At 39.6% G+C, this 24907-nt stretch overlaps 1 protein-coding gene across 1 annotated transcript in view; it reads right to left on the reverse strand.

Annotated features, from left to right (window-relative positions):
* Positions 1-24907, reverse strand: part of DYNC2H1 (dynein cytoplasmic 2 heavy chain 1) — a 330703-nt gene that overhangs the window by 51712 nt on the left and 254084 nt on the right. The window contains exons 85-86 of the mRNA XM_063430335.1: positions 19034-19243; positions 14084-14173 (exon numbers count right to left, since the gene is read on the reverse strand). Of these exons, the coding sequence (XP_063286405.1) occupies positions 14084-14173; positions 19034-19243 (300 nt within the window). The remainder of the gene's footprint in view (positions 1-14083; positions 14174-19033; positions 19244-24907) is intronic.

Consider the following 24907-nt stretch of genomic DNA (forward strand, 5'->3'; position numbering starts at 1 on the left):
GCCTAACTATCCAACACATGTAGCTGGTGCCCAGTTGTATGCACAGTAACTAATGTCTGTAACACTCCATTTCCTCTCTCTAATCACCACCTCTTATATGTTCATGTGAGCCCCCTCATCCAACATTCTCAGTCTAACTGTCCTCAACTCTCAAAGGAGAAACCTGAATTTTCTTGACCTCTAGCAACTGTCATCTGATATCCATTCTCAACTCTCATCCGATATCCATTCTCAACTCTCATCCATTCCCTGATTTTCTCCTGTCCTTCTCTGGCTATCTTCTCAAATCTCTGTGCCAGCTTTTGGCAAACTTGTCACTCCTCTTATGTCTCATATTTTCACCTGTGTTGGAGTACTCATGCCTTTGATGTCAATTTTATCTTCTTCTCTGTGGAAGGCATTTATTTCAACATCCATCGATGTACAAAATCAAATCTCTTTACTATCTTTTATCCCTACTTTCCTTAGACTTCAAAACTGTTTCACTTGGAATGTCCACGCTTACATATCCACAGTGAACCCTCTCCACCCTTCCCCTAGGTCTCTTATGTCAAGCCTCATAAATCCATTTCCACTACCTCTGTACCTCTTTAGATTCGATGACTCCTTGCCTTGACAGGTGTTGACCTTTCCTTTTTTACCCATTCAGTCCAAGGGGTTGCAGCATCTTCAGCTCTCAAATCCAGAGAAAGATTTTTAGCTTCTGCTGATTGGTCACGGGAGTCTACAATTTGCACCTTTTTTGTTCATACCCAGATTCCTGTTTTGCTATGATCTCTCCATGTTAAAAAATGAAATATGAAGCCTCCTATCTTGCATTAACATTAGTAACAGTATTAGCCTTGCTAAGTTTAACATTTTGAATATTTTCTCTCCCTTCCTAACCCTTTGACTGTTTGCTCCTGTAATGCAGTTGCGGTTAATGGTGTTGTTTCCTTACTTGTTGCAAGACTTTCTACATTATTCTGCTCTTCGGTTCCTGAAGTTTTCTCTCATACACTACTTGTTTAGTCCTCATCAAAAAAAAGAGGATGTTGGAGGAGCTTGATGGTTGTTTTAATGATGAATCTTATTTCTGATTTGTTCTATTTTAACCTCTAGTTTGCTGCTGGGAGGAGTCAGCAGAGAAGCATAAGCAAATATGTGCTACCTGTCTTAATTAAAATTTAGACTATACCTTCACCAAGGCTAGGTTAATCCCTAATTTATCCTAATTTGAGGATTTTCACATTGGGGATTCTGAGTTTCATACAAGCCAAAAGCTGACTAGCTGCAAGCACCAAACAACCAATCAGAATACACCTTTCATGTCTGGTCTCTCTTTGCAGCTTTTTACTAAATTGTATACATACGCACTAGTCTGTGTACAATGTTATACATATTGCATTTAAAAACAGGTGCTATCAATCTATCTATCAATTTTCTGTTGTCAGATTAGGAAAGTTTCCCAATGGCATTTTATTTTCGGATATCGACCAGATAAGCAAACATTAAAGAAGTAATATTCTTGATTTTCTTGCTACATTTGACATATTATGTTGTTAAGTTTTAAAAAGTAGGAGCAGGGACTTCTTTAAAGTGGGCAAAGGGGCTGCCCTCTTTACTTGATCCTACGATTATTTCTCCTCAGTAATTGATCACACTTCTCAAGTGACAGCTGATAAAAAAAAAAAAAAAGTGATCTCGGAAAAATATAATTTTTAAGCATTCACAAAAAAAGGTGAAAGCAGGGCTGAGCAAGGAATATTCAAAAATGAAATTGTCTCCAACATCGCCAAAATGATTAAACGGTTAAAAAAAAAATGCTAAATGTAATGAGAAAGATTATCCTAATCTTAAAGAATTGAAGATTCACTTTACATCACTTTAGAATGGCTGTTAATGCTTATAGCATGTATTTATTCATATTACAAAAAATATTATCTTTTCATAAACAGTAAAATAGAATCTCAGTCTGATACTACTAAACACAGGACATAAAATAAAAAAAATAAAAATATATTCTCCATGCCTATATTATATACATAATGAATAACCTATCTTTAGACAGACTCCTGCCTTTATAGAAAAGGTGTCCTTTCTGTATTTTCCTGGAAGCGGTTTGACTTTAAAAGAAGTTACAGTAAGCTACTGATCTAATGCTCTGCTTCAGAAATGGTTTGTGTGTCTTATTTATCTGCTCATTCGCAATAGTTATTATAACATATGATGCTCTATTTTATGGAATTTCTCGAGAGACTCTCAGTTACCATATAACACTAAAATTAAATTACTACACTACCATGATACCTTCTTTACTTTTATTTGTTTTAATGGAATAACATTAGCTTTGGGCATTGGGAACAATTCTCCCATTACAATCAGCTTGTAATACAGATTACACCGACAGTGTCTCAATTTTAATTCGCCTGCATCTAATGCAGTAGAAGAGAAACAAACATGTTCTTGCTGATTTGCTTCCCTGGTTCAGGAATACAAATAGGTAAAACCAATTCTATTTACAACTCGTAATAAGAAATGTTGTATGATATGGTCTCAAAAGGTCACGATTACCATAGGTATTGTGTTTTCATTGACCCAGGTGTATGAGAGATCATATCAATGTGAGATGTAATGGTACCAAGAGCTCGCCAGCTACCATGTATCCAATAGGAGCGTTAGACATCATGAATACACTGGCGGAGATGTGCAAATAAAAACACAATTTCGAACATTAATTGAAAACTCTTTTTTTGCTTTTTGTTTGTTGCTTCACTTAATAGTATACATAGATATGAGTCAATGGATCACAAGACATTAAGAAATCTATTGCAATTACAACTTCAGACTAGGTTTTTTGCCTTCTTTTGGATCAACAGGAAAAACATATGTGAGAAAGGCTGAACTTGATGGACGCAAGTCTCTTTTCAGCTATCAAAGAAATATACAACAAGCTGGAAAGAACCAGACTAGTTGAATACGTTACTGGAAATCATAGTACATATATTATAATAGCTGTATGTGGGGAAGACCTTTAGACCGTTCAAGAAAAGAATTCTTGAACATGTAAATTCGGTAAACCCCTCTAGACACATAGACACGGTCATCTCGAGACATCTCAAACGGAGACATGAAGGCACAGCCCAGGGCATAAGGTTTAATGGGATCGAAAAAATTAAATTAGGCCCGAGGAAGGGTGATATAGATATCAAACTACTCCAAAGAGAGAGCTATTGGATTTTCACATTAAAAACCCTTTCCCCTTCTGGTCTAAATGAAGGATTCTCCTATACCTCGTTTGTATGAACCCACCTAAACATCATCGGTTTATATATTCACTAAATAGCCAAACATGTTTCCCTGACTTACAGGTTGTACCACATCCCATAACCACTATGATTTGGGGTACATTCCCCTTAAAAACATATTTGGCAAATGCCATACACATTCGAGCAAGCTTTATTTACCAATAATGTATCAAGCATCATATGCAAACTGTACATCTCTGTAAATATGTTAATATGTATATAGAATTAGTATTCTTTTTCTTTTGTTCCTTTTTCATTTTCTCCTTTAAACCAAGTCTCTATGAGTATATGGACCTTCTGTCCCAACACCCAGCATTCATGTTCCACTCCATCTAAATCACCAACTAACCGTGCTCTGGGTACCCACCACACACACTATGGTTTTTATATTCAATACAAGGGTAGACACGAGCCAAATAAAGGGCACTATTGCCCGATGTCCACCCCTGGACTAGGCTATCACTACCAACGTTATGCTCCATGACATGTGTAGGAACTGTTCAGTCCCTTCCCAGCACGGAATGGGTTAAGTGAAGCCGTGATCACTTTGTATCCATACGATACACTGCACCCTGGCGGTATAGCCGGACCTTACCTCCATAGCTTACGGAGGTAAAAGGACTTGCTTGAAGCTTTCCAGCACTGAGCCGGTTAAGACGGCTCCTATTAGCATAATGAACACCGCCATTAGCATAATTGATCACCGGATGGCCGGGATCTGTAGTGCGCATGTCAGCATTCTCCTGATTGGACAGAACTAGAGACACTGGGACCAAAATTCTTGTAAAAGGAGACCGAGACGCAGTCTCCAGTTAGCCCCTGACGAAGGTGCATCTCAGCACCGAAACGCGCGTCGGGCTCTTTTGGGCTCATCTTTTCTCCACTGTGTGCTTTCCTCACTAGGTAATCTATCACTATGTGCAGGCAACCAACATTCTAAGTATGGTTCTGCACATAGAGGCACTCTAATCTTTATTTTTCACCTCTACTTTCTCTCCTGACGGTCACATTTTGTATGCCTAATTTGAATAACTCTATATATATGTGTACTAGCGGTTGACTTGCGGTTCCATTCTCTATATTTTGGAGTTTGAATCATATAGCTGTATATATTTTGAGAGGTACTTTGCAGCCCTCTATAGCGGCTAAAAAATCTCACTATGGATATCATTCATATATTATCCCCCACTTACTAGTTAGGGGTTATACAATACTATACAGTCTAAGTACATATCTATTTTATTCTGATAAATGGGTGTAATCTCTATTCATTAGAGGTATAACTGTCTGACTTTAGCTCTGAGAAGTATTTGATAATCTTCCACAGCGGCTAAGATAGATACTTACCCCAGCTATCATTCATATGTTGTTCCCCACGTAGTTGTTAGGGTGAACTCAGTATGGTTTAGTCTGTGAATTTACAAGTTATTCAATACGCTAACCAGCAATAGCTCGGATTATTCTCCTAGGGACCGAATGTGACCCAATCCTGAATACCCACGTCAGTTGCATGACGTCTGACCTACAAAACAGATCCATAAGCCACTAGTCTTGACCCTGCATTTAGCACTTAATAAAGTCATCAGACAGCGGCTTGTGTTGGATTTAGTAGGATAGGGGTATCCATTGGAGAGACATATTCAGAGGTGAGCCATTAAGGCAAGACTGCACTTTGAATTAGATGTGATTCTATCTATTTTATTTGTTACTACTATTATTTTTTCAGTTTGTACAGCTATTATAATATATGTACTATGATTTCCAGTAACGTATTCAACTAGTCTGGTTCTTTCCAGCTTGTTGTATATTTCTTTGGTTCTTTCTATATTTAGGGGTTAAGCCCCAGGACATTTCTGGAGTGTCCATCAAGGTGAATATTCCCACCAACGAGACGGTCCCATTTCTTTGGGCCCATTCTCATAGGTGGTAATTCCTCTATTTCGTTCTCTTTTCAGCTATGTAATATTTTTGTACTAAGTAGTGCAATCGCATGTCTTGCCCAAAAACGATGATACACACACTACACAATGAAATATACTTATATGGTGTGTAACAGATGTCACTTGACAAATAATAATGCCTCACTTGAAAAATACTCCGAAACGAAAAATGTTAATTAATTATTTAATTAACATTTAAATAATCCTTCCTTCCTGACCCCCCTGGAATGACCATTCCAGGCACCTACACATTAGCTGCAAAGTGTACATAACTGTAACGGCACCCCCAGGCATAAAAGGGTTAAACAGCCATTTAGTAGATTTTGCCCTTCCAGAGACACAGGCACAGCTACTGTAGACACCAATCCACCAAACAGGAAAAGCATATGAATGCTCGCAAACATATGAATGCTGTAAGCAGCTGAATAGGAAAAAAACATACAAATAGGTTTACACTCCTAGCAGTCAAACTGGAACAGCATACAATAAATCCCACCAAGAACGAGAGAAGGCTCAGTTTTGAGGGTCAAGCAGGAACAGCCAGAGCTGTGGGTTTTTTGTTCTTATAAACACATTCTTACACCCAAAGGGTTTTGGAAAACAACCAATAAACACATACAATACACTCCCACACAAAATCCTCCCCTCAGCATACTCCAAATATGTATCAAAATCATACAAATTGATCCAGTGGTTCAAAAGATAGATCGTAGTCCTTTGTGACCAAATGAAGCATGGCTTTTCTGCCCAAAACCAGTTCCACAGAGTCTTCTATCCTGGAGATAATTGGGAAGGACAGAGGCAAAACTCCACTGAACACATGGCAGCAAAAGACAATAAAATACATACTGTTACATTTATCACATACAACATACACATTCAACATATCCCCAGATAGCTCAGATCTGAGCGCACATTGTTACTGAATGGCGCTCAGATCACACACATACAGTTCAATTGCCATGGAGCCAAAGTCTTTCATTATACGAATGGGCTCCATGGCATAGCTATCTGGGGAATCACCGCTCAAACAGGGCAAGCACCGAATGACCTGGCTTTCATGTCTTTGCAGGGAAAAATCAAGCGTTTCAACATGGGGCCATAGTCTAAAGGCAGCAGTCGGGCAACCAGGCTCCTCCAATGGTCACAATAACATTAGAGTCAGTTATGCTGAGCTGAAAATATGTATTGAAACAACTTAAGCTTAAATTAGCACTATAGGGTCAGGTACACAAACCCTATAGTGTTAAAACCTATTCCTTCCCCTATAGTGTTAAAACCACCATCTCGCCCTACTTGCCCCATCTTGACTCCCTAAATATAGTAAAATCTTACGTGTATACAAGTCTGCAGCAGCTGGCTCTGCACCTGTCTGCCTGTGAAACTGCCTGCTGACATCATCAAAAGTGGTGGTCTGAGACAAACACAATACGTCCCTATAGGATTTGCTGATCAGGGGCAGAGCCAGCACATGTCAAATTCAGGCTTGACCAATCAGCATCTCCTCATAGAGATTAATTGAATCTATGCATCTCTATGGGAAAAGTTCAGTGTCTGCATGCAGAGGGTGGATACACTGAATGGCAGAGTTGCACACTAGGTAGCACTGCCCCAGGAAGCACCTCTAGGAGCCACCTGAGGAGTGACCGGTGGAGTTATCACTAGGCTGTAATGTAAACCCTGCATTTTCTCTAAAAAGACATAATTTACATTAGAAAGCCTCAAGGGAATGATTCTACTCCCCAGAACAAATGCAATAAGCTGTAGTTGTTCTGCTGACAATAGTGTCCTTTAACAAATTACTTTAAGTGATGTGCAAATAAGACACAGTCTCACTGCTCAATTCTCTGCCAAATAGGAGTTAGATCACTTTTGTTTCTATTCATGCAGCCCCTGACAAAACCCCCCTGGCTGTGACTGACACAGCCAACATGAAAAACAATGGTTTTAATTTCAATCAGATGTTAACTTGCTTTAGAAGTTTTTATCTCCTGCTCTATAAATTTAACTTTAATCACTCACATACATTCTAAACTAAACAGTCTATGCAATAAAGGAAGTTTAAACAGTAGATCTACCCTTACAGGAAGTGTTTAGAAAGGCTATGCCATACACATGGAAGGAAGTTTGACTACAGCTGTAAAAATAATAATAATAATAATTTAAGCAGTGACCTGCAGGGGCATGGTCTGTACACCAAAACTGCTTAATTAAGCAAAAGCTGTTTTTGTGCCTATAGTGTCCTTTTACTGTCCTTTATTTTCCTTTTCTAATTAGTTTTGCTGCATCAGGTCACACTTTCTGCCCTTCTCTACCAACCTGCAGCTTTTCCTTTTTTGCTACAAAAATACTGCGGTACATTATGTCATTAATTAGCTTTCTAGACATTGTAGTTCAGATGTTTTCTGCAGCAGAAAGCTGACATTTGAACTGCAATTCCCATATCTTTGCTGTACCTTCAAACACTGCTTTTCGGTTAAGTAACCATCATGACTGTCTGAGTCAATTCCTGTTTTTGTGAGAATTTACCTTTATATACTCGAGTATAAGCCGACCCGAATATAAGCTGAGGCCCCTAATTTTACCACAAAAAACTGGGAAAACTTATTGACTCGAGTATAAGACTAGGGTGGGAAATGCAGCAGCTACTGATAAATTTCTAAATACAATTAGATCCCCCAAAAAATATTTTAATTGAATATTTATTTACAGTGTGTGCGTATGAGTGCAGTGTGTGTGTGTATGAGTGCAGTGTGTGTGTATGTATGAGTGCAGTGTGTGTGTATGTGTGTGAGTGCAGTGTGTGTGTGTGAATGCAGTGTGTGTGTATGAGTGCAGTGTGTGTGTATGAGTGCAGTGTGTGTGTATGAGTGCAGTGTGTGTGTATGAGTGCAGTGTGTGTGTATGAGTGCAGTGTGTGTGTATGAGTGCAGTGTGTGTGTATGAGTGCAGTGTGTGTGTATGAGTGCAGTGTGTGTGTGTGTGAGTGCAGTGTGTGTGTATGAGTGCAGTGTGTGTGTGTGAGTGCAGTGTGTGTATGTGAGTGCAGTGTGTGTATATGAGTGCAGTGTGTGTATGAATGCAGTGTGTCTGTGTATGAATGCAGTGTGTGTATATGAGTGCAGTGTGTGTATATGAGTGCAGTGTGTGTATATGAGTGCAGTGTGAGTGTGTATGATGCAGTGTGTGTTTGTGTATGTGTTGCAGAGCCTTGGTGGGGGGGTGGGGGGGTGGGCATTTTGATTATTGTTATTTTTTAATGATTATTTTAATTATTTTTTTTGTTATATTATTATTTATTTTATTAATTATTATTTTATTATTATTTATATATATTTTTTTTTCGTCCCCCCGCCCTGCTTGATACATGGCAGGGAGGGGGGCTCTCACTCCCTGGTGGTCCAGTGGCATTGGCAGTTCAGTGGAGGGGGCTGGCAGGAAGTGCTTACCTCTCCTGCAGCTCCTGTCAGCTCCCTCCTCCTCCGCGCCGGTCCGGTCAGCTCCCTCTGCAAGTCCCAGTGTAAGTCTCGCGGCCGCGCTATGACCCCGCGGCTCTCGCGATACTTACACTGGGAGCTGACAGGGGAGCTGACCGGACCGGCGCGGAGGAGAAGGGAGCTGACAGGAGCTGCAGGAGAGTTAAGCGCTCCCTGCCAGCCCCCCCTCCTACACAGCCCACAGTCTGTATTATGGCAATGTAAATTGCCATAATACAGACATTGACTCGAGTATAAGTCGAGTTGGGTTTTTTCAGCACAAAAAATGTGCCGAAAAACTCGGCTTATACTCGAGTATATACAGTATATATATATATATATGCAAATATATTATTTTTAGCATATATTTTTTAATGTATTCCATACATTGCATAACAAAGAACGTGTCATTCTCCAGTCTGGAGTATCCCTTTAACTTTTCTTACTCTCCTAAATAGCCCTTCACTGGAGGGACATACAGAAGCTATTAGCACTTACCTATTTCTATATTCAAATTGCTGAAGGTATAAAGGTGCATTCTGGCTCTACAACTAGCTGACATAAAATTTCAAGAGAAATTGTTATGCAAGCAGAAGTACGTAAAATGCACAAATGTATTGTCCACATAGCAAACAAAACAAGGGTTTTACCTAGGTCAAAACCTTTAAGGGGGAGGATAGGGTCAAACAAATTTCTTTACCAGTGCTTTTGAATGAGGCAGGGATCCAGTCGCACTACGGGGCTTCTATACAGACTACAGCTGCAGCCTACAATACTCTAATCATTCAGATACCTTATTTAATGAAATAGCTGAACACATTGCACCTGAGCGCTCTACACACATACAGAAAAATGTGTCAACTTCATAGTCACATCTCGGCTATTTTAGCCTAAATTTTCCAGTTTTTTTTTTTAGTTCACTATAATTGGGTATTTAGTGAATAAATTAGAAAGAGTACTATTTTAACCAACTGGAGAATGCAGTGCTAATTTCAGACGAACCTGTCAAAATGTCGGAATCCAACAGAGATCCAGTGTACCAGACATTTAGCATCAGTAGGGACAGGGCCGCCATCAGGGGGTGACAACCGTGACAGTTGTCACGGGCCCGGCGGCCCTGGGGGGCCCGGACTGCTCTGGCCCCACTTTCCCTCCCTGCACACATAGATAGCGAATATCGCTATCTATGTGTGCAGCCCCGGGCCCCCGACTCCCTGTTACCGCAGAGGGGGCCCAGGCAGCACACAGCCTCTTCTCTTCTCCTCCCTGCTAATAACGCTCGCGAGACCCGGTTGCCATGGCAACGCTCCGCGGGTCTAGCGAGAGTTATTGGAGGAGAGAAGAGGAGAAGCAGTGTGCTGCCTGGGCCCCCTCTGCGGTAACAGGGAAGCCGGGGGGCCCCACCATGCCACCGGACCACCGGGGATGGAATCTCCCCCCTCCCTAGACACAGGTAAGCAGGGAGGGGGGAAAAACAATTTAATTAAATTTTTTTTTTTTTAAATAATGTTAAAATGCCCCCCCTCCCCCTCCTCATTGGACATTTACACACACACACACACACTACATACACTGACACAACACACACACACACTACATACACTGACACAACACACACACACACACACACTACATACACTGACACAACACACACACACACACTACATACACTGACACAACACACACACACACACACACACACTACATACACTGACACAACACACACACACACACACTACATACACTGACACAACACACACACACACACACTACATACACTGACACAACACACACACACACACACTACATACACCGACACAACACACACACACACACACACACTACATACACTGACGCAACACACACACACACTACATACACTGACACAACACACACATACTACATACACTGACAACACACATACACTACATACACTAACACAACACACACACACTGCATACACTAACACAACACACACACACTGCATACACTGACACAACACACACACCACATACACTAACACAACACACACACACTGCATACACTAACACAACACACACACTGCATACACTGACACAACACACACACTCTGCATACACTGACACAACACACACACTGCATACACTGACACAACACACACACTCTGCATACACTGACACAACACACACACTGCATAGACTAACACGGCACACACTGCATACACTAACACAACACACACTGCATACACTAACACAACACACTCTGCATACACTAACACAACACACACCGCATACACAAACACACACACTGCATACACTAATACAACACACACTGCATACACTAACACACACAGTGCATACACTAATACAATACACACACTGCATTCACTAATACAACATGCACTCTGCATACACTACACACTAACACACTCACTGCATCCACTATACTGACACACACTCTGCATTCACTACACTAACACACACTCTGCATCCGCTACACACTAACACACTCTCTGCATTCACTACACATTAACACACACTCTGCATTCACTACAAATTTACACACACTCTGCATTCACTACAAATTTACACACACACTACATTCATTATACTGACACTCTGCATTCACTACACCCTAACACACACTCTGCATTTATTACACACTAACACGCACTCTGCATTCACTAAACTATGCACACACTCTGGATTCACTATACTGACACACACTCTGCATTCACTACACTAACATACACTCTGCATCAACTGTACACACAGCATCCACTACACAAACATCCTGTATTCACATTACACTCACTACATCCACCACAAATTGAAACATTCTGCATTCACTATACACAGACAGTGTCTAATACACACACTTCATCCACTACAGACACTGCATCCACTAAACACATTTCATCTAGTACATACAAACACTACATCCACTACACAAACACACACTACATCACTGTACACACACTACATCCACTACCCAAACACTCTCTGCATTCACTACACTAACACACTCTCTGCATTCACTACACTAACACACACTCTGCATCCGCTACACACTAAAACACCCTCTGCATTCACTACACATTAACACACACACTACATTCATTACACTGACAAACTCTGCATTCACTACACACTAACACACACTCTGCATTCATTACACACTAACACACACTCTGCATTCATTACACACTAACACACACTCTGCATTCATTACACACTAACACACACTCTGCATTCATTACACACTAACACACACTCTGCATTCATTCACTAAACTATGCACACACTCTGCATTCACTAAACTATGCACACACTCTGCATTAACTGTACACACAACATCCACTACACAAACATCCTGTATTCACAGTACACACACTACATCCACCACAAATTGAAACACTCTGCATTCACTATACACAGACACTGCATCTAATACACACACTACATCAACTACAGACACTGAATCCACTAAACACATTTCATCTAGTACATACAAACACTACATCCACTACACAAACACACACTACATCACTGTACACACACTGCATCCACTACTCAAACACACTCTGCGTTCACTATACACACTGCATCCGCTACACTAACACACTCTGCATTCACTGCACAAACATTATCTAATGCACACAAACACTACATCCATTACACACATTCTAATTCACTTCCACTATACACACCACATTCAGTCCCGCATCATTGTCAGCGGACTAGGTAGGGCGTGGGCGGGCCCGGGAGGGAGGGGGGGGGGGGTGGGAGGGAGAGGGGGAGGCCCAGACCTTGTGCTTTGTCAGGGGCCCCAAAATTTCTGATGGCAGCCCTGAGTAGGGACAATAGATGTGATTAGCTTAAAAAACCTTTGTCGTCTCCAACCTGTTCCAGCATATCTTCCTGGAGTGCACATACATGTTCTAGTTTCTACATAACTCTGGAATGGATGGGGTGACTGATTTTATCAAACAATAACAATATAAATGTGAGATTCTCGCTATCCTGGGTGCATTTTTGTGTTCCTGCACAATCTGATAAGTCATTCATATTATTCTTTTGTTTCTGTAGCCTGCTTCTATAGCTCTCTGACAGCTAGCTATTTTATATCGATTTGGAGTGTTAAGTTCTTTTTAACCTGTTATCCATCACGCAGGCAACCCACTCTACTGAGTGAGCTTTGTGTGTTTCATGGGTTTTTACCCACAAATACATTTCAAGCGCTTTTTATATATGGATGAACTGTCGGCATCCCAGTCTCAATCAGCAGAAAAGGTTTTAACTTTATCATACTTTACTTGTTTTTTCCCCCTCCTTTCATGATACACTTACTTATATTTATCTGTATAAAACCAAATAAAACTAGTATAAAAAAACAGAGTGAAGATATTATTGTGTTTCTGCCAGGAACACCATTAAAAAATATATATATTTTTTTGTCTCAAATACATTCTGTTCATATATGTAGCTAGTAAGAATTATTTTCACTGTATAAGATTTTTATTGTAGATTACAAGCATAAAACAATGGTAGGATCAGATGACATGATAAGACAAATCAAGGGTAAGCAGGCACGTAACACAAAACAATTTACACTATGCTGGCAGCGACTTTGTATCGGTTGTAATTAAAGTCCTAAAGGTGGTAAACTCACACTATTTCTCATGGAAACCATTTGAAGGCCAAAGAGGCTCCATTATTATGTAAATAAGGAACCAGGGATTCCATCAATTGGGTCTCAGTGTCCCAGTCTACCACTCAACCATAGTCGGTACTGTCTCTGAATGTCAGTGCATCACCATTTGTTGTAAAATGGACTTTTAATATTTACAAACTGGTTAATATGTGTGGTGGAATAGGTTAGGTCCATTCCACATGTCTGCATGTACCCATTGAAAAAAATTACAAAGCCATTAATGCAAATATGAACTTTGAGCTGCAATTGGAATATTTGCCTTTAGTTTGTGGAAAACATTTTTGAAATTTAGCTAGAGTGTAATCGCACAACCAAACAGAATTCTATAGGCTGATTCTTGAACTTTGGATGGAATAGAACAAAGTTTGGTCAGCTCTGTCACCTACTGCCAAATAAATCAAGTGCAGATGGGGTTGAAACTGAAATCAAGACAGCGTATATCAATGATAAAAGATGGATAAAAGATGTCAAAAGTGGGTCTGCAATGTGCATATTTGTTCACACAAGGTTACAGATCTATGAAAATATTGGTTGAAGAAGTGATGGAACAGATGAAGTGAGATAATTGGGAGTGATGGAACCTTTCCAGAAGTGTGGCATTCCAAGCGATCAGAGCTAACAATGAATGAATTGTGCCATGGCAGGAGATGTGCGTAATACATACAGACTCACTGGTTAATATTCTTACCTGAATTGCCACTGCCCGGGTGACTAAGCCTCTCAAATACTGCAAGGGATCTTCCGGACCTTCCCATTTGCTTTGCCAGGCCAAGGGGCACTATCACAACACAAAAAAACAAGATTATGAACATGTAGCAATATGTATCATGTATCATTAATTGACAGTTGTTTTATACCAGGGTTGTCCAACTCTGGCCTTGCAGCTTATTTTGGACTACATATTCCAACAAGTGTCAAGGAAATATCAGAAATGTAGTCCCGCTAAAAGGTCAAGGTTGTAAAGATATTTTTGAGACATGTAACAGTTTAATTACATACTCTTTGACAAATAAATATCAGAAACCTTTTAACTTGCAGAGGTTTATTCATTTACATTGGAATTGTCAGGAATTCAGAGTGAAAGTGAATTCCAAGCTTTATGCCAAAAAAGCTGAACTGAAAACATAGCTGTGATGGAGATTTTTTACCATTTGGCTTCTGTAGCCAAACGTGAAATTCATTTTGAAGTCACTCTGAATTTCTAACAATTCATCATTGAATAACCAGAAACAAATATTTTAAAGGGACACTATAGTCACCTGAACAACTTTAGCTTAATGAAGCAGTTTTGGTGTATAGAACATGCCCCTGCAGCCTCACTGCTCAATCCTCTGCCATTTAGGAGTTAAATCCCTTTGTTTATGAACCCTAGTCACACCTCCCTGCATGTGACTTGCACAGCCTTCCATAAACACTTCCTGTAAAGAGAGCCCTATTTAGGCTTTCTTTATTGCAAGTTCTGTTTAATTAAGATTTTCTTATCCCCTGCTATGCTAATAGCTTGCTAGACCCTGCAAGACCCTCCTGTATGTGATTAAAGTTCAATTTAGAGATTGAGATACAATTATTTAAGGTAAATTACATCTGTTTGAAAGTGAAACCAGTTTTTTTTTTTCATGCAGGCTCTGTCAATCATAGCCAGGGGAGGTGTGGCTAGGGCTGCATAAACAGAAACAAAGTGATTTAACTCCTAAATGACAGTGAATTGAGCAGTGAAATTGCAGGGGAATGATCTATACACTAAAACTGCTTTATTTAGCTAAAGTAATTTAGGTGACTATAGTGTTCCTTTAAGTAATTCCGAGTCTCTACAACTAGAGAAACCCTCTAAATATCCAAACCAAATATTAAAACATCAGACAGGGTTTTATCAAGCAAAGCAGGGATATGATTTTATTTTTATTTTTTTAATGCACAGTTAAATAAAAAAACAGTCAAGGAGCTAAAAATGGTTGTTTCTATTAAATCCATCACGGTTCAGATTACAAACGCTGTGCAGCATGACGTAAGTGCTGTGAAATCAATCATACATTAATCAAGTCTGCAGTATATTAAAATCATCTCTCAGTTGGCTAAAGTGTGACCTTTTAACTTGCAAGGTGGAAAGTGGGTAATTTCTCAGAATATCCATCTGATACAGATCTGGAAATAATAAACACTTATTGGTGAGAGACAACTGAATTCCCACCTTATGAACATAGCGCTCACCTCCTGGTTGGACATATTTCTGCGTAATATGAAGATTGCACAGTTGTTACAGCTTTGGTACATAAAGAGTTATAGTGGATTGATTATTAAATAAACCACACATTTCCTAGAAAAGTCAAACAGTTCTCCATGATATTGCTATATAATTAAGAAATATAAGATGCCTTCACAGAAAAAATAAAAAAAATAAAAAATTGCAGTGGAGCTATATTATGAATTTCAGATATTCACATGATTCGCTGGTCAGTAATATAGCAAATTGCTTAATTAAATTATTATATTTTAATAGTAAATATGTGTCTATAAAATATATACGAAAACAACTTCAGACCTGAGACAGAAACCAATATTTAGAACATGGAATAATAATCAAAAAGATGCCTGTGTCTGCATTTGTATAGTTACCAAATTTTGCACAGAGCTGTACTGAAACAGGATGTGGTTTAGCCAGTTAACAGCTCTTGTTCTGTTAAATCGAGCCGGTTTTGGAAATATAACTGTACAGCGAAATGATTCTGTTTTGGTACTGCATGTGATCACAGCCAGCGTCTATGCGATATGAAGGACCGTATTGGGGTGCATCTTCCCAGCAGGGGAGCAGCACAAATATATATGGACAGGGAGAGGAGGGAGGTATAGCTTATTCTTCTGATGTCTGGCACTGAAGGGGCAGTTTTACAACTGCAGTAAATTTCTGTAAATGGCAGCAATTATAAGCGATTGTGTTCAAGAAGGAGGGGGCAGGGAACCGTTTTGCAACATAATTATTATTATTTTATTATTTATATAGCGCCAGCAAATTCCGTTGCACTGTACAATGGGTGGACTCACAGACACTTAATTGTAACCAGACAGATGGACGCACAGGCACAGAGGGCTTGAGGGCCCTGCTCAATGAGCTTACATGCTTATCTATTCAAGGAGCATACGTTATTATGGTGCTTGGAATGCCCGAGATTGTATTTTATTTCTTTCAGGGAGGAGGTTCTTATGCAAGTCACTGTGAAAAGAAAGAAGTTATTTCTTTCTGTACAAGTAAAATGACTTTCCATCCTAAATCCTATAAAAAGACCACACGATGATTGAATGTCCTGAAGTTATATGAAATAATGAGATTATGTAGATTGACCAGAATACAGGTTTGCATTAATAATTCTAAGAAAAGGCTGAATTGTTCCATTTTTCTCGTTAGAATCAAATATACACAAAACTTTTAAACTATGGGGTGTATTCCCAAATTGCTAAATTGCAGCCAAACGACCAGTGAAAGACATTTGGTTGACACATTTTGGCTATTTAACAACAGCTGAATTTCACCCAAATATGCTTAATTCAGCTGATTAAATTTGGCTGAATCAGAAAAGGGCGATTTTACAGTTTGGAGCACTTACATCAGAAGGCTACTTGAGCCCCCCTGTCTTCTCTTGCTTTATGCCAGCCGGCCAGTCATGCAGGAAGTGTGAAGACTCGGTTTTACACTCTATGGGGAGTTTTAGTAATTTTGTCACATCCTATTTGGCAGCAGATAAACAGTAGATTTTGCAAGAGGATTCAGCTATGAGCTAAAACAGGGGTGTCCAACCCGGGTATACAAACAGAATATGTGAACACAAACCCAGTGAAAAAAGTGTATGATATAAAACGAACCGGAACTTCCCTGTAATAGGTGAAGTATCCAGATAGGTCCCCAAAGACTTCCTCCTGTCTTCAGCAAATATATACAAATAGAATAGGGGATAATCTGCTAAATACAGATAAAATGGAAAATCATAGCGTTTAACTGTGTGAGAGTGAGTGACACTATGTTAGTTACAATTGGCCACTCACAAATTTTCAGATGGAAAACAGCCTTAAGTTAAATCCTTTCTTCAATGGTCACTGTGCTTTCTCATCTTCACACTCCCATCATAGGGTTGGAATATGTAGCTCAGAAAGAGAAATCTACAAAAAATGTAGTGCACTTCCAGAATGTAGTAAAAAAGAAATTTAATAACTTACATATAGGCTTAAAACAAATCTTGAGCAATTGAAACTATGAAACGAATAATCGTTATCCACTTCCGGGTTCTTGGAATGCAAGTTGAAACGCATGCGGCGCACGTGATGATGTCACATTGTTCAAACAAGCAGGAAGTACCGTCCAGGCAGAAACAGAACACCGGCCGGGAATTATTCAATAATAGACGTTACAGGGGATATAAATGAACTGTGGGAGGGAAATGTATTTTATAATTTTGCTGTTACTGATCTACCAAGTCGCTGAGGAAGTCCGGTTTTAGGACGAAACGCGTAGGATGCCCAGTGATAATATGAGTGTCCAACCCGGGGCCTGAACCGCTGATAATATGCTCCACTTTCTGTCCGGGCTGCTGGGTGGTGAGGGATTCAGGGAGCCCATTACTTACTGTGCTCTTTTTGCACAGCTCCCCTCGCGCGCCCTTCAGTGAGCTGGCAGCTGAGATATGACATCATCACTGGGTGCGCAACTGACCTGTGTATATAGAGCACAGTGATCCCATCACGGCAGCAACCACTGGCTACCAGGGAGAAAATCCACTCCAGCCCTCCAAGAAGAAGGTAGGGAGGCTGGGTGGACCTCTTTATTACTAAATGTGAGTGTATGATTGTGATTTTTGCATGTGTATGCCAGTAATTATGTGCATATGTGATGGTGTGTCTGTGATTGTATAAGTGTGAGTCTGTGATGGTATGCGTGTGTTTGTGGGTCCGTGATTGTGTTTGTTCAAGTCTGCTTAATATATGATTTTGTGTGCTCATGTATGTGATTGAGTGTATAGGTTTGTGATTGATTGTATGTATGTCTATGTGTATGTATGTGATTGTGTGTGTAGGTCTGTGATTATATGTGTGTGTGTGTGTGTGTGTATCTGTGATGTAGATACATGTGTGTGTGTTATGAAGTCTGCCCTATTAACTCACGGGACATACATGAGGTGAAACACATGTTGAAGCTTTTGAAATTAGGGTAAAATGATTTGTGGAGAACAGTTCCACTATTCTTGTTGGCACTTTTTTTTTTTTTTTTTACATATTTTTACATAAGTGATTACTATGGTAAAACAAGAATCAGAAATAAAAACACCTACCTCGACTGCGTGAACACTACAAATTGTTGCCTTCTTCACTTGCCCACTTACATCTATGACAAAGCCGCTCACAGAAAGTCATGGAATATTAGGATAACTGCATTAAATGCCAATCTGGGTCACTAAACAAGGTATTTGTGCAGATCTAAGCAATAAGACCAAATGTATGTTTTCATATAACGCGTTTTTTGATTTTATTTAGTTGTAGCTATAGAGTAGCCAAAAGACTAATACTTGACAGCTTCTCCTTAAAATAAAACACACGCAACTCATGAAATTCATCAAGATAAAGAAGAAATAATGTCTTGGACCATACGCCTCACCTTCTGATCTAATAAAGCACTGGCCAGGCTCTGTACATCAGATGTCAACAATGAGGTTCCTCGGATCACTTTACTGAGAGCCGCCAAAGACTGATGGATACTTTGTAGCAGCTGAATGGCATTGAATTGTTCCAGAATGATGAATGACAGGATGGGTGACCCGTGCTGCTCTGTAGGCGGAGAAACTTTCTGATGAATCAAATTGGAATTCTGAAATGAAAAGAAATGCATATAATGTCACTTGTATGAAACATCTTCATTTGTTGCTGTTCTATGCTCTTGTTGTCCAAGTAACACTGTCAGTTTTACAAGCATCATAAAGGAAACTAAATATTAATAATAGGCCTTGTGATTAATTTTAAAAGGTAAAGGATCACGCACGGTTTAGGAATCATTTTTATATTAATCGGTAGAGCAGTGATGGCACTCTGGAGGTTTTGTGAACTAGATTTCCAAATGCTGAGTCTTCTTAAATGTAACAGCCAGCTTATCACTGCTGACATGACTTGGTTTTTCTTTATAGAGACTCCAATTTCATTGTATAAAGTGCTAGCAAAATTGACAGCAAATGTATAGATGAAAGGTTTGCTATTTGTTATACATCCCTCTGCTGCACTCACAAGAATACATTTTTCAAGAGATATTCCTGGGGTAAAAGAAAGAGGAACTATAATCGGAAAAAAATGACAGATCCCCTTTAATTTAATTGAGTGGAAGAATATTCTCCACATTCAAATACATAAATGATCACTCATCACAGTACTACAAATACTTTCCAACACTATTCCCAAAAATCCTTCCTATTCTGAACCAACCTTAACTTGGTTTAAATTCTTGTATCATGGAAGTACCTTGTAGTTTATGGGATGACTAAAAACTGAAACATTTTTGTTACATATATTATTTTACGGTCTATTAAAGAGAACTAATAACTATAAACTGTACACTGCCAAAGTACAGATTATAAGTACTACACGTGCTTCCAATAAGGATCAATCCCAGGATCACAGACGCGTGGGTGCAGAATTTTTGGGGGGGAATCCCAAGGTGGTCATCTTACTAACTCCTCCTCTTTGCAAATGTGCAGAGCAGACAGACATATTGAGATGGCAACTACTCCACCTCTCTATCTATAAGCCTTATCCCTTTTTGCAATCAGATACACACTCACTGGCAATCACACACTCACTGATTTGACACACTCTCAATGACATACACACAATCTCACTGATTTGAAACACACTCACTGACAAACACTCAATGACAGTCATATATTCTCAATGACAGACACACACTCACTTAATAAAGACAAAAAGGAATTGGGGGCACACACAAAACATGCATTTCGTAGGTGACCAAAATTCATACATAATACAGATTAAGGAACAGTGCACATTTTTACATTTTACAAGGCTACTAGAATCACCTATCTCAGCAAAAATATGGGGATGCACTATTAAATGTGTCTACCATGTTTGAATTAGTGTAGGACCAACCAGTATTTGTGTACTGTGAAGTAGTGATGGACGTAACCGCATATGGCGGAACTGAATCCTCATGGTTGTTTGCTGAAAACACTATTACAAGTACTGAGGCTTTAGTGTGGTGTGATAGGGGCAGTATTTTGGAGGAGTGGGGTTTTAGTGGGGGGATAGTGGCAACATTTTGGGGGACTGAGCAATGATGAGGGGGATAGGGGCAGCATTGGGGATTAGGGCTTTGGTGTGGTTGATATAGGCAGTATTGTGGGGGTTGGGGCTTTAGTGGGATTAGGACCTATGCTATGGGAGATAGAGGCAGTACTGTGGGCATTATGGCAGTATTGTCGGGGAATAGAAGCAGTATTTATGGGTGGTAGAGGCTTTAGGGTGTGGGGCAGGGGTAGGAACACTATTGTGTGGGATTGGGGCTTTAGTGGGTGATAGTGGCAGGCCAGTGCAGGTGCAAGGATTTCTGCCGCCCTAGGCATAGATCCATTTTGCCGCCCCCTCATGTCACTCACTCACTGACAGACACACACTAGCAGACACACAAGCTCACTGACAGGCACACAGACACACACACACCCACTCACTGACACACACTGGTAGACACACACGCTCACTGACAGGCACACAGACACACACCCACACACTCACTGACATTCAAACACTCACTGCCAGACAGACACAGACTGACACACACACTCACTGACACACAGACTCAGACATCCAGCCTCCCTACCTCCCTGAGGTCCAGTGTGGGGCAGTGTGGGGCAGCGCACTGTTTAGTATGCTGGGGTCGGAATTACGTCATATTCCGTCTCCCGGCATCACAGAGGGCGCGCAAGGGAGGAGTGGGAAGCTGCAAGAACAGCCTCCCTCGCTGGCCACAATAGAGCAGCCTGCCTCCTGTCCCCCTCTCCTCCGCTGACCGGTATTTCTTGGCAGAGCAGGCACCTGACATCAAGTTAAGCAGGTGTCTGCTCTGCCTTACCTAGCAGAGCTTCGGGGGTGCCCTGACCTGGGACAGGGATCCTCTGTGCGCCCCCACAGCGCTGCGGACCCAGACAGGGGGAGGCCACCAGGAAAATCCCAGTGGGCGCCCCAGGCAGGTGGCGCTGGCCCTGTATGTGGCAGTATTCGGCGTTAGCTGAAGTTTTGGGGGTATTGGAGCTATAGTGTGGGGTTAGGAGCATAATTATGGGGTGGATAGGGGCTTTAAGTTGGCGAGGTTAGGCACAGTATTGTGGGGACTAGGGTTTTAGTGGGGGGGTTTGGGGGCAGTATTGTCGGCACATACAAATAATGTGTTTAGAAATCAGCCAGATCAAAAGAAGAAAAAAAATAATTACAAGAGACCAGGTTTGGGACTGGTAAACAGAGTTGAAATACGCATTTCTCAGCAGAGGTGCTGAAAGACCAAAATGTATACAAAATACAGACTAAGGAACAGCATACACACAAAAACACACAGTAACACACACAAAGTCATAGTAACCCAATATCGGTGGGACCTACACTAATTTTAACATTGGAAATAAAACAACAACATAAACAGTGCTAAATGAAAATAACACAATTAAATACATTAAACTAATACGTTGTAAGAGCATTGTGAATATATCATACAAAAATGAAAGTTAAAAAAATATACAGTGCTGTAACGAAATAATTAAAGTGACAACGCTTTAATGTATAAATTTACTATGTGTACATCCATCCATCCGCTCTATATCAAATAAATATTGTTAAAGTGACATTGCTATTGCTATCCAACACCTCCTCATGTTTATACTTTTTCCGGGAGGGATCTAGCATCAGAACTTACACATATAGCGGCATTGACAGCACATGCACAGTGTGACTGGAGAAGCAATAGACTTCACGGTGGGTCAGGTCTATCACAGCACTGGTTTGCAGGTAAACTATTTGCCATTTAAATTGATTATTTTTAATCAAGTAGGGGGTGGGGAGGGGGGGCACTAAATCACAGAAGGGTTTAAAAAAAATATACTTTTCATTAGACCGTTTTTAAATTTATTTTATCCCATAAATGTGAGTAAAGCATGACAAAATGTAAGAAAGGCTCATTTTAACTTAATTCTCTTCTGTCTTTGTGATGGGGTGCTTTAGAGGGTAAATTATTGTTACAGGGTGTTTTCAGAAACCTCAAAGCATTACACAATCAAAAGTCCTCCTTTCAAACAAGCAATGAGCATATCCATGACAGCAACAAAGGTAGAGGCATTCAATATGCTTTAAAATCAAGACACCAATTAGTTGTTTTTTTTATACTGGCGTCACGTTCTCTCTTTCCTTATACAAAATAGCGAAATAGATATGACATGTTTTTCTGTGTTTAAAATATGTTATCCTTTCATAAACAAAACAAATATATATATATATATATATATATATATATATATATATATATATGTCTTTCTCAATATGAAATACTGCTAGACAAAGACAGCTGTATTGCTGAAGTATATGTATGTACGTACATCTAAGATCAGGTTTATGAATTCCATCAGAACCTCAAGAATTTTTATTTTACCATTACAGTTGCTAAAGAAGGCAACGCACGTAGGATGTATCACTAAACTGAGAATTATTAGGAAATTGAACGTTTGAGGCTAAAAGTGGTAAACTGAAACAGTTTTTTTTCTTCACGCTCAGCTATTTTGACTTAACATTTTAAATTCCCGAGCCAATTCCTTATAATGCCCAAGCTCATTGAATAACACATGTGAACACACAAACAGCCCAAGGCTGTCTGAAATTGATGGCAGTCACATGATGCACACATACAAATATAAATACTATATACATCACAAGGCAATTTTGATTGTGACATAAATGTTAAAGTTGAAGTTATACGCATAGCATCAGAGGTGTACTAGTACTAAGTATTGTTAGTGTAAAATATTGGATTTAGTTTTATATACATATATAATAAATAAATCAAACATCAATACAATAAGTATCAACTTTGGAATATTACAATCAATCAATATATATTAAACAAAAGTTATATCTTATACGTGGGCCATCAGGTGACCGTACCTTTCAAAGAGCTTCACCCCATGAATATGCATGAAACACGCTTTTCTAATTCTCATTTGTTACAAAGCTGTGAAGTAGACCACAAACAGAGTCTGTCGATCATATTTAGACCTATTCAGTTGGAAGTCTGGGTTTGGAGGTTTCCATTCAGCAGCAGGTGGCAGACCTTCCCGACATTAATATGGAATGTAAGGAGAGATAATGAAGTGATGGAGGAGCCATCATTCCAGTCACAGGAGACTGCTGTGCAGGGGCATTAATCCTCCAGAAAATAATGTAAGGAAGGAAACATTCATGAAGGTAAAAAGATTAGGACAGAAGGCAGACCGTAAGATCTACTAATGCAGCAGGCGAGAGAAGTTACTGCTTTATTTCTAAATTTGAAATATCTAATGGGGACACGGGATACATTCAGAGAGAGGAAAAATTAGAATTTTTGTGCATTTTTTTTCTGTAAAAAATAGGTGAAAGTAAAAAAAGACGTTATGTATTGCACAGTAACACAAAATTAAATTAAAAAAGATTGTATTATTACTGCTTGGCTTCCATTAATATGACATGTAGCTTCATTCATGTTTTTTTTTTCATGAATGAAACTACATGCAGGTGCCCATGCTTGGGGAAAGCTATTAGAGAGCCCAACTGTTCACTTAGGACCTGCACAGTATGTGTAGAACAGCTGTGCATCCCACTATGGCCTCATGAAAGCAGGAGGATACCACTGTAACGAGGTCAGCAAAACACTGCAGCACTAATGAAAAAGGTGACGAAACACAAAAACCTATGCAAGCGGTGGTTTTGTATTTGAAGCATTCCTTTAATAACCCATACAATATATATCCAATGGAAAAAATTATGAGCACAGGCCATGATGTGACAAAAAAATTTTCCTTCAGATTATTTTGTTTTAATTATACTATTAATTCAAATTCATAGATTTGTTTTCTTCTAACAGAAAAATAAGTTTGACAACCTCTCCTAATTTACGTCTACATAGAATCTTTTTACATTAAATGAATTCAGGGGAAATCGCTAAGAAAGTTTGCTCTGCTTGACCTTGACTGCTGTTTGTAGAATCAGTTCTCTTCTGCAGATTAATTATACAAGCTTGAAAAAAAAAATCTCAGAGAAGAGAGACGGGGAAAAACGGCACACTGGGATGTTTCAGTGGTGAAATTTTTTATAATTTGTTCTGTGATTAATCCTAAGGCAATGTTCAATTACGTACTGTCAGGTGGGAACAGTCAAACAATGTCTATTAGATTAATACTTAAAATGTTAATGGTTTACCCTACGCTAATGCTTGTGTCTTGTGATGATGAACATG

This window comes from Pelobates fuscus, chromosome 1 (assembly GCF_036172605.1).
Source record: "Pelobates fuscus isolate aPelFus1 chromosome 1, aPelFus1.pri, whole genome shotgun sequence".
Lineage (NCBI taxonomy): Eukaryota > Metazoa > Chordata > Amphibia > Anura > Pelobatidae > Pelobates > Pelobates fuscus.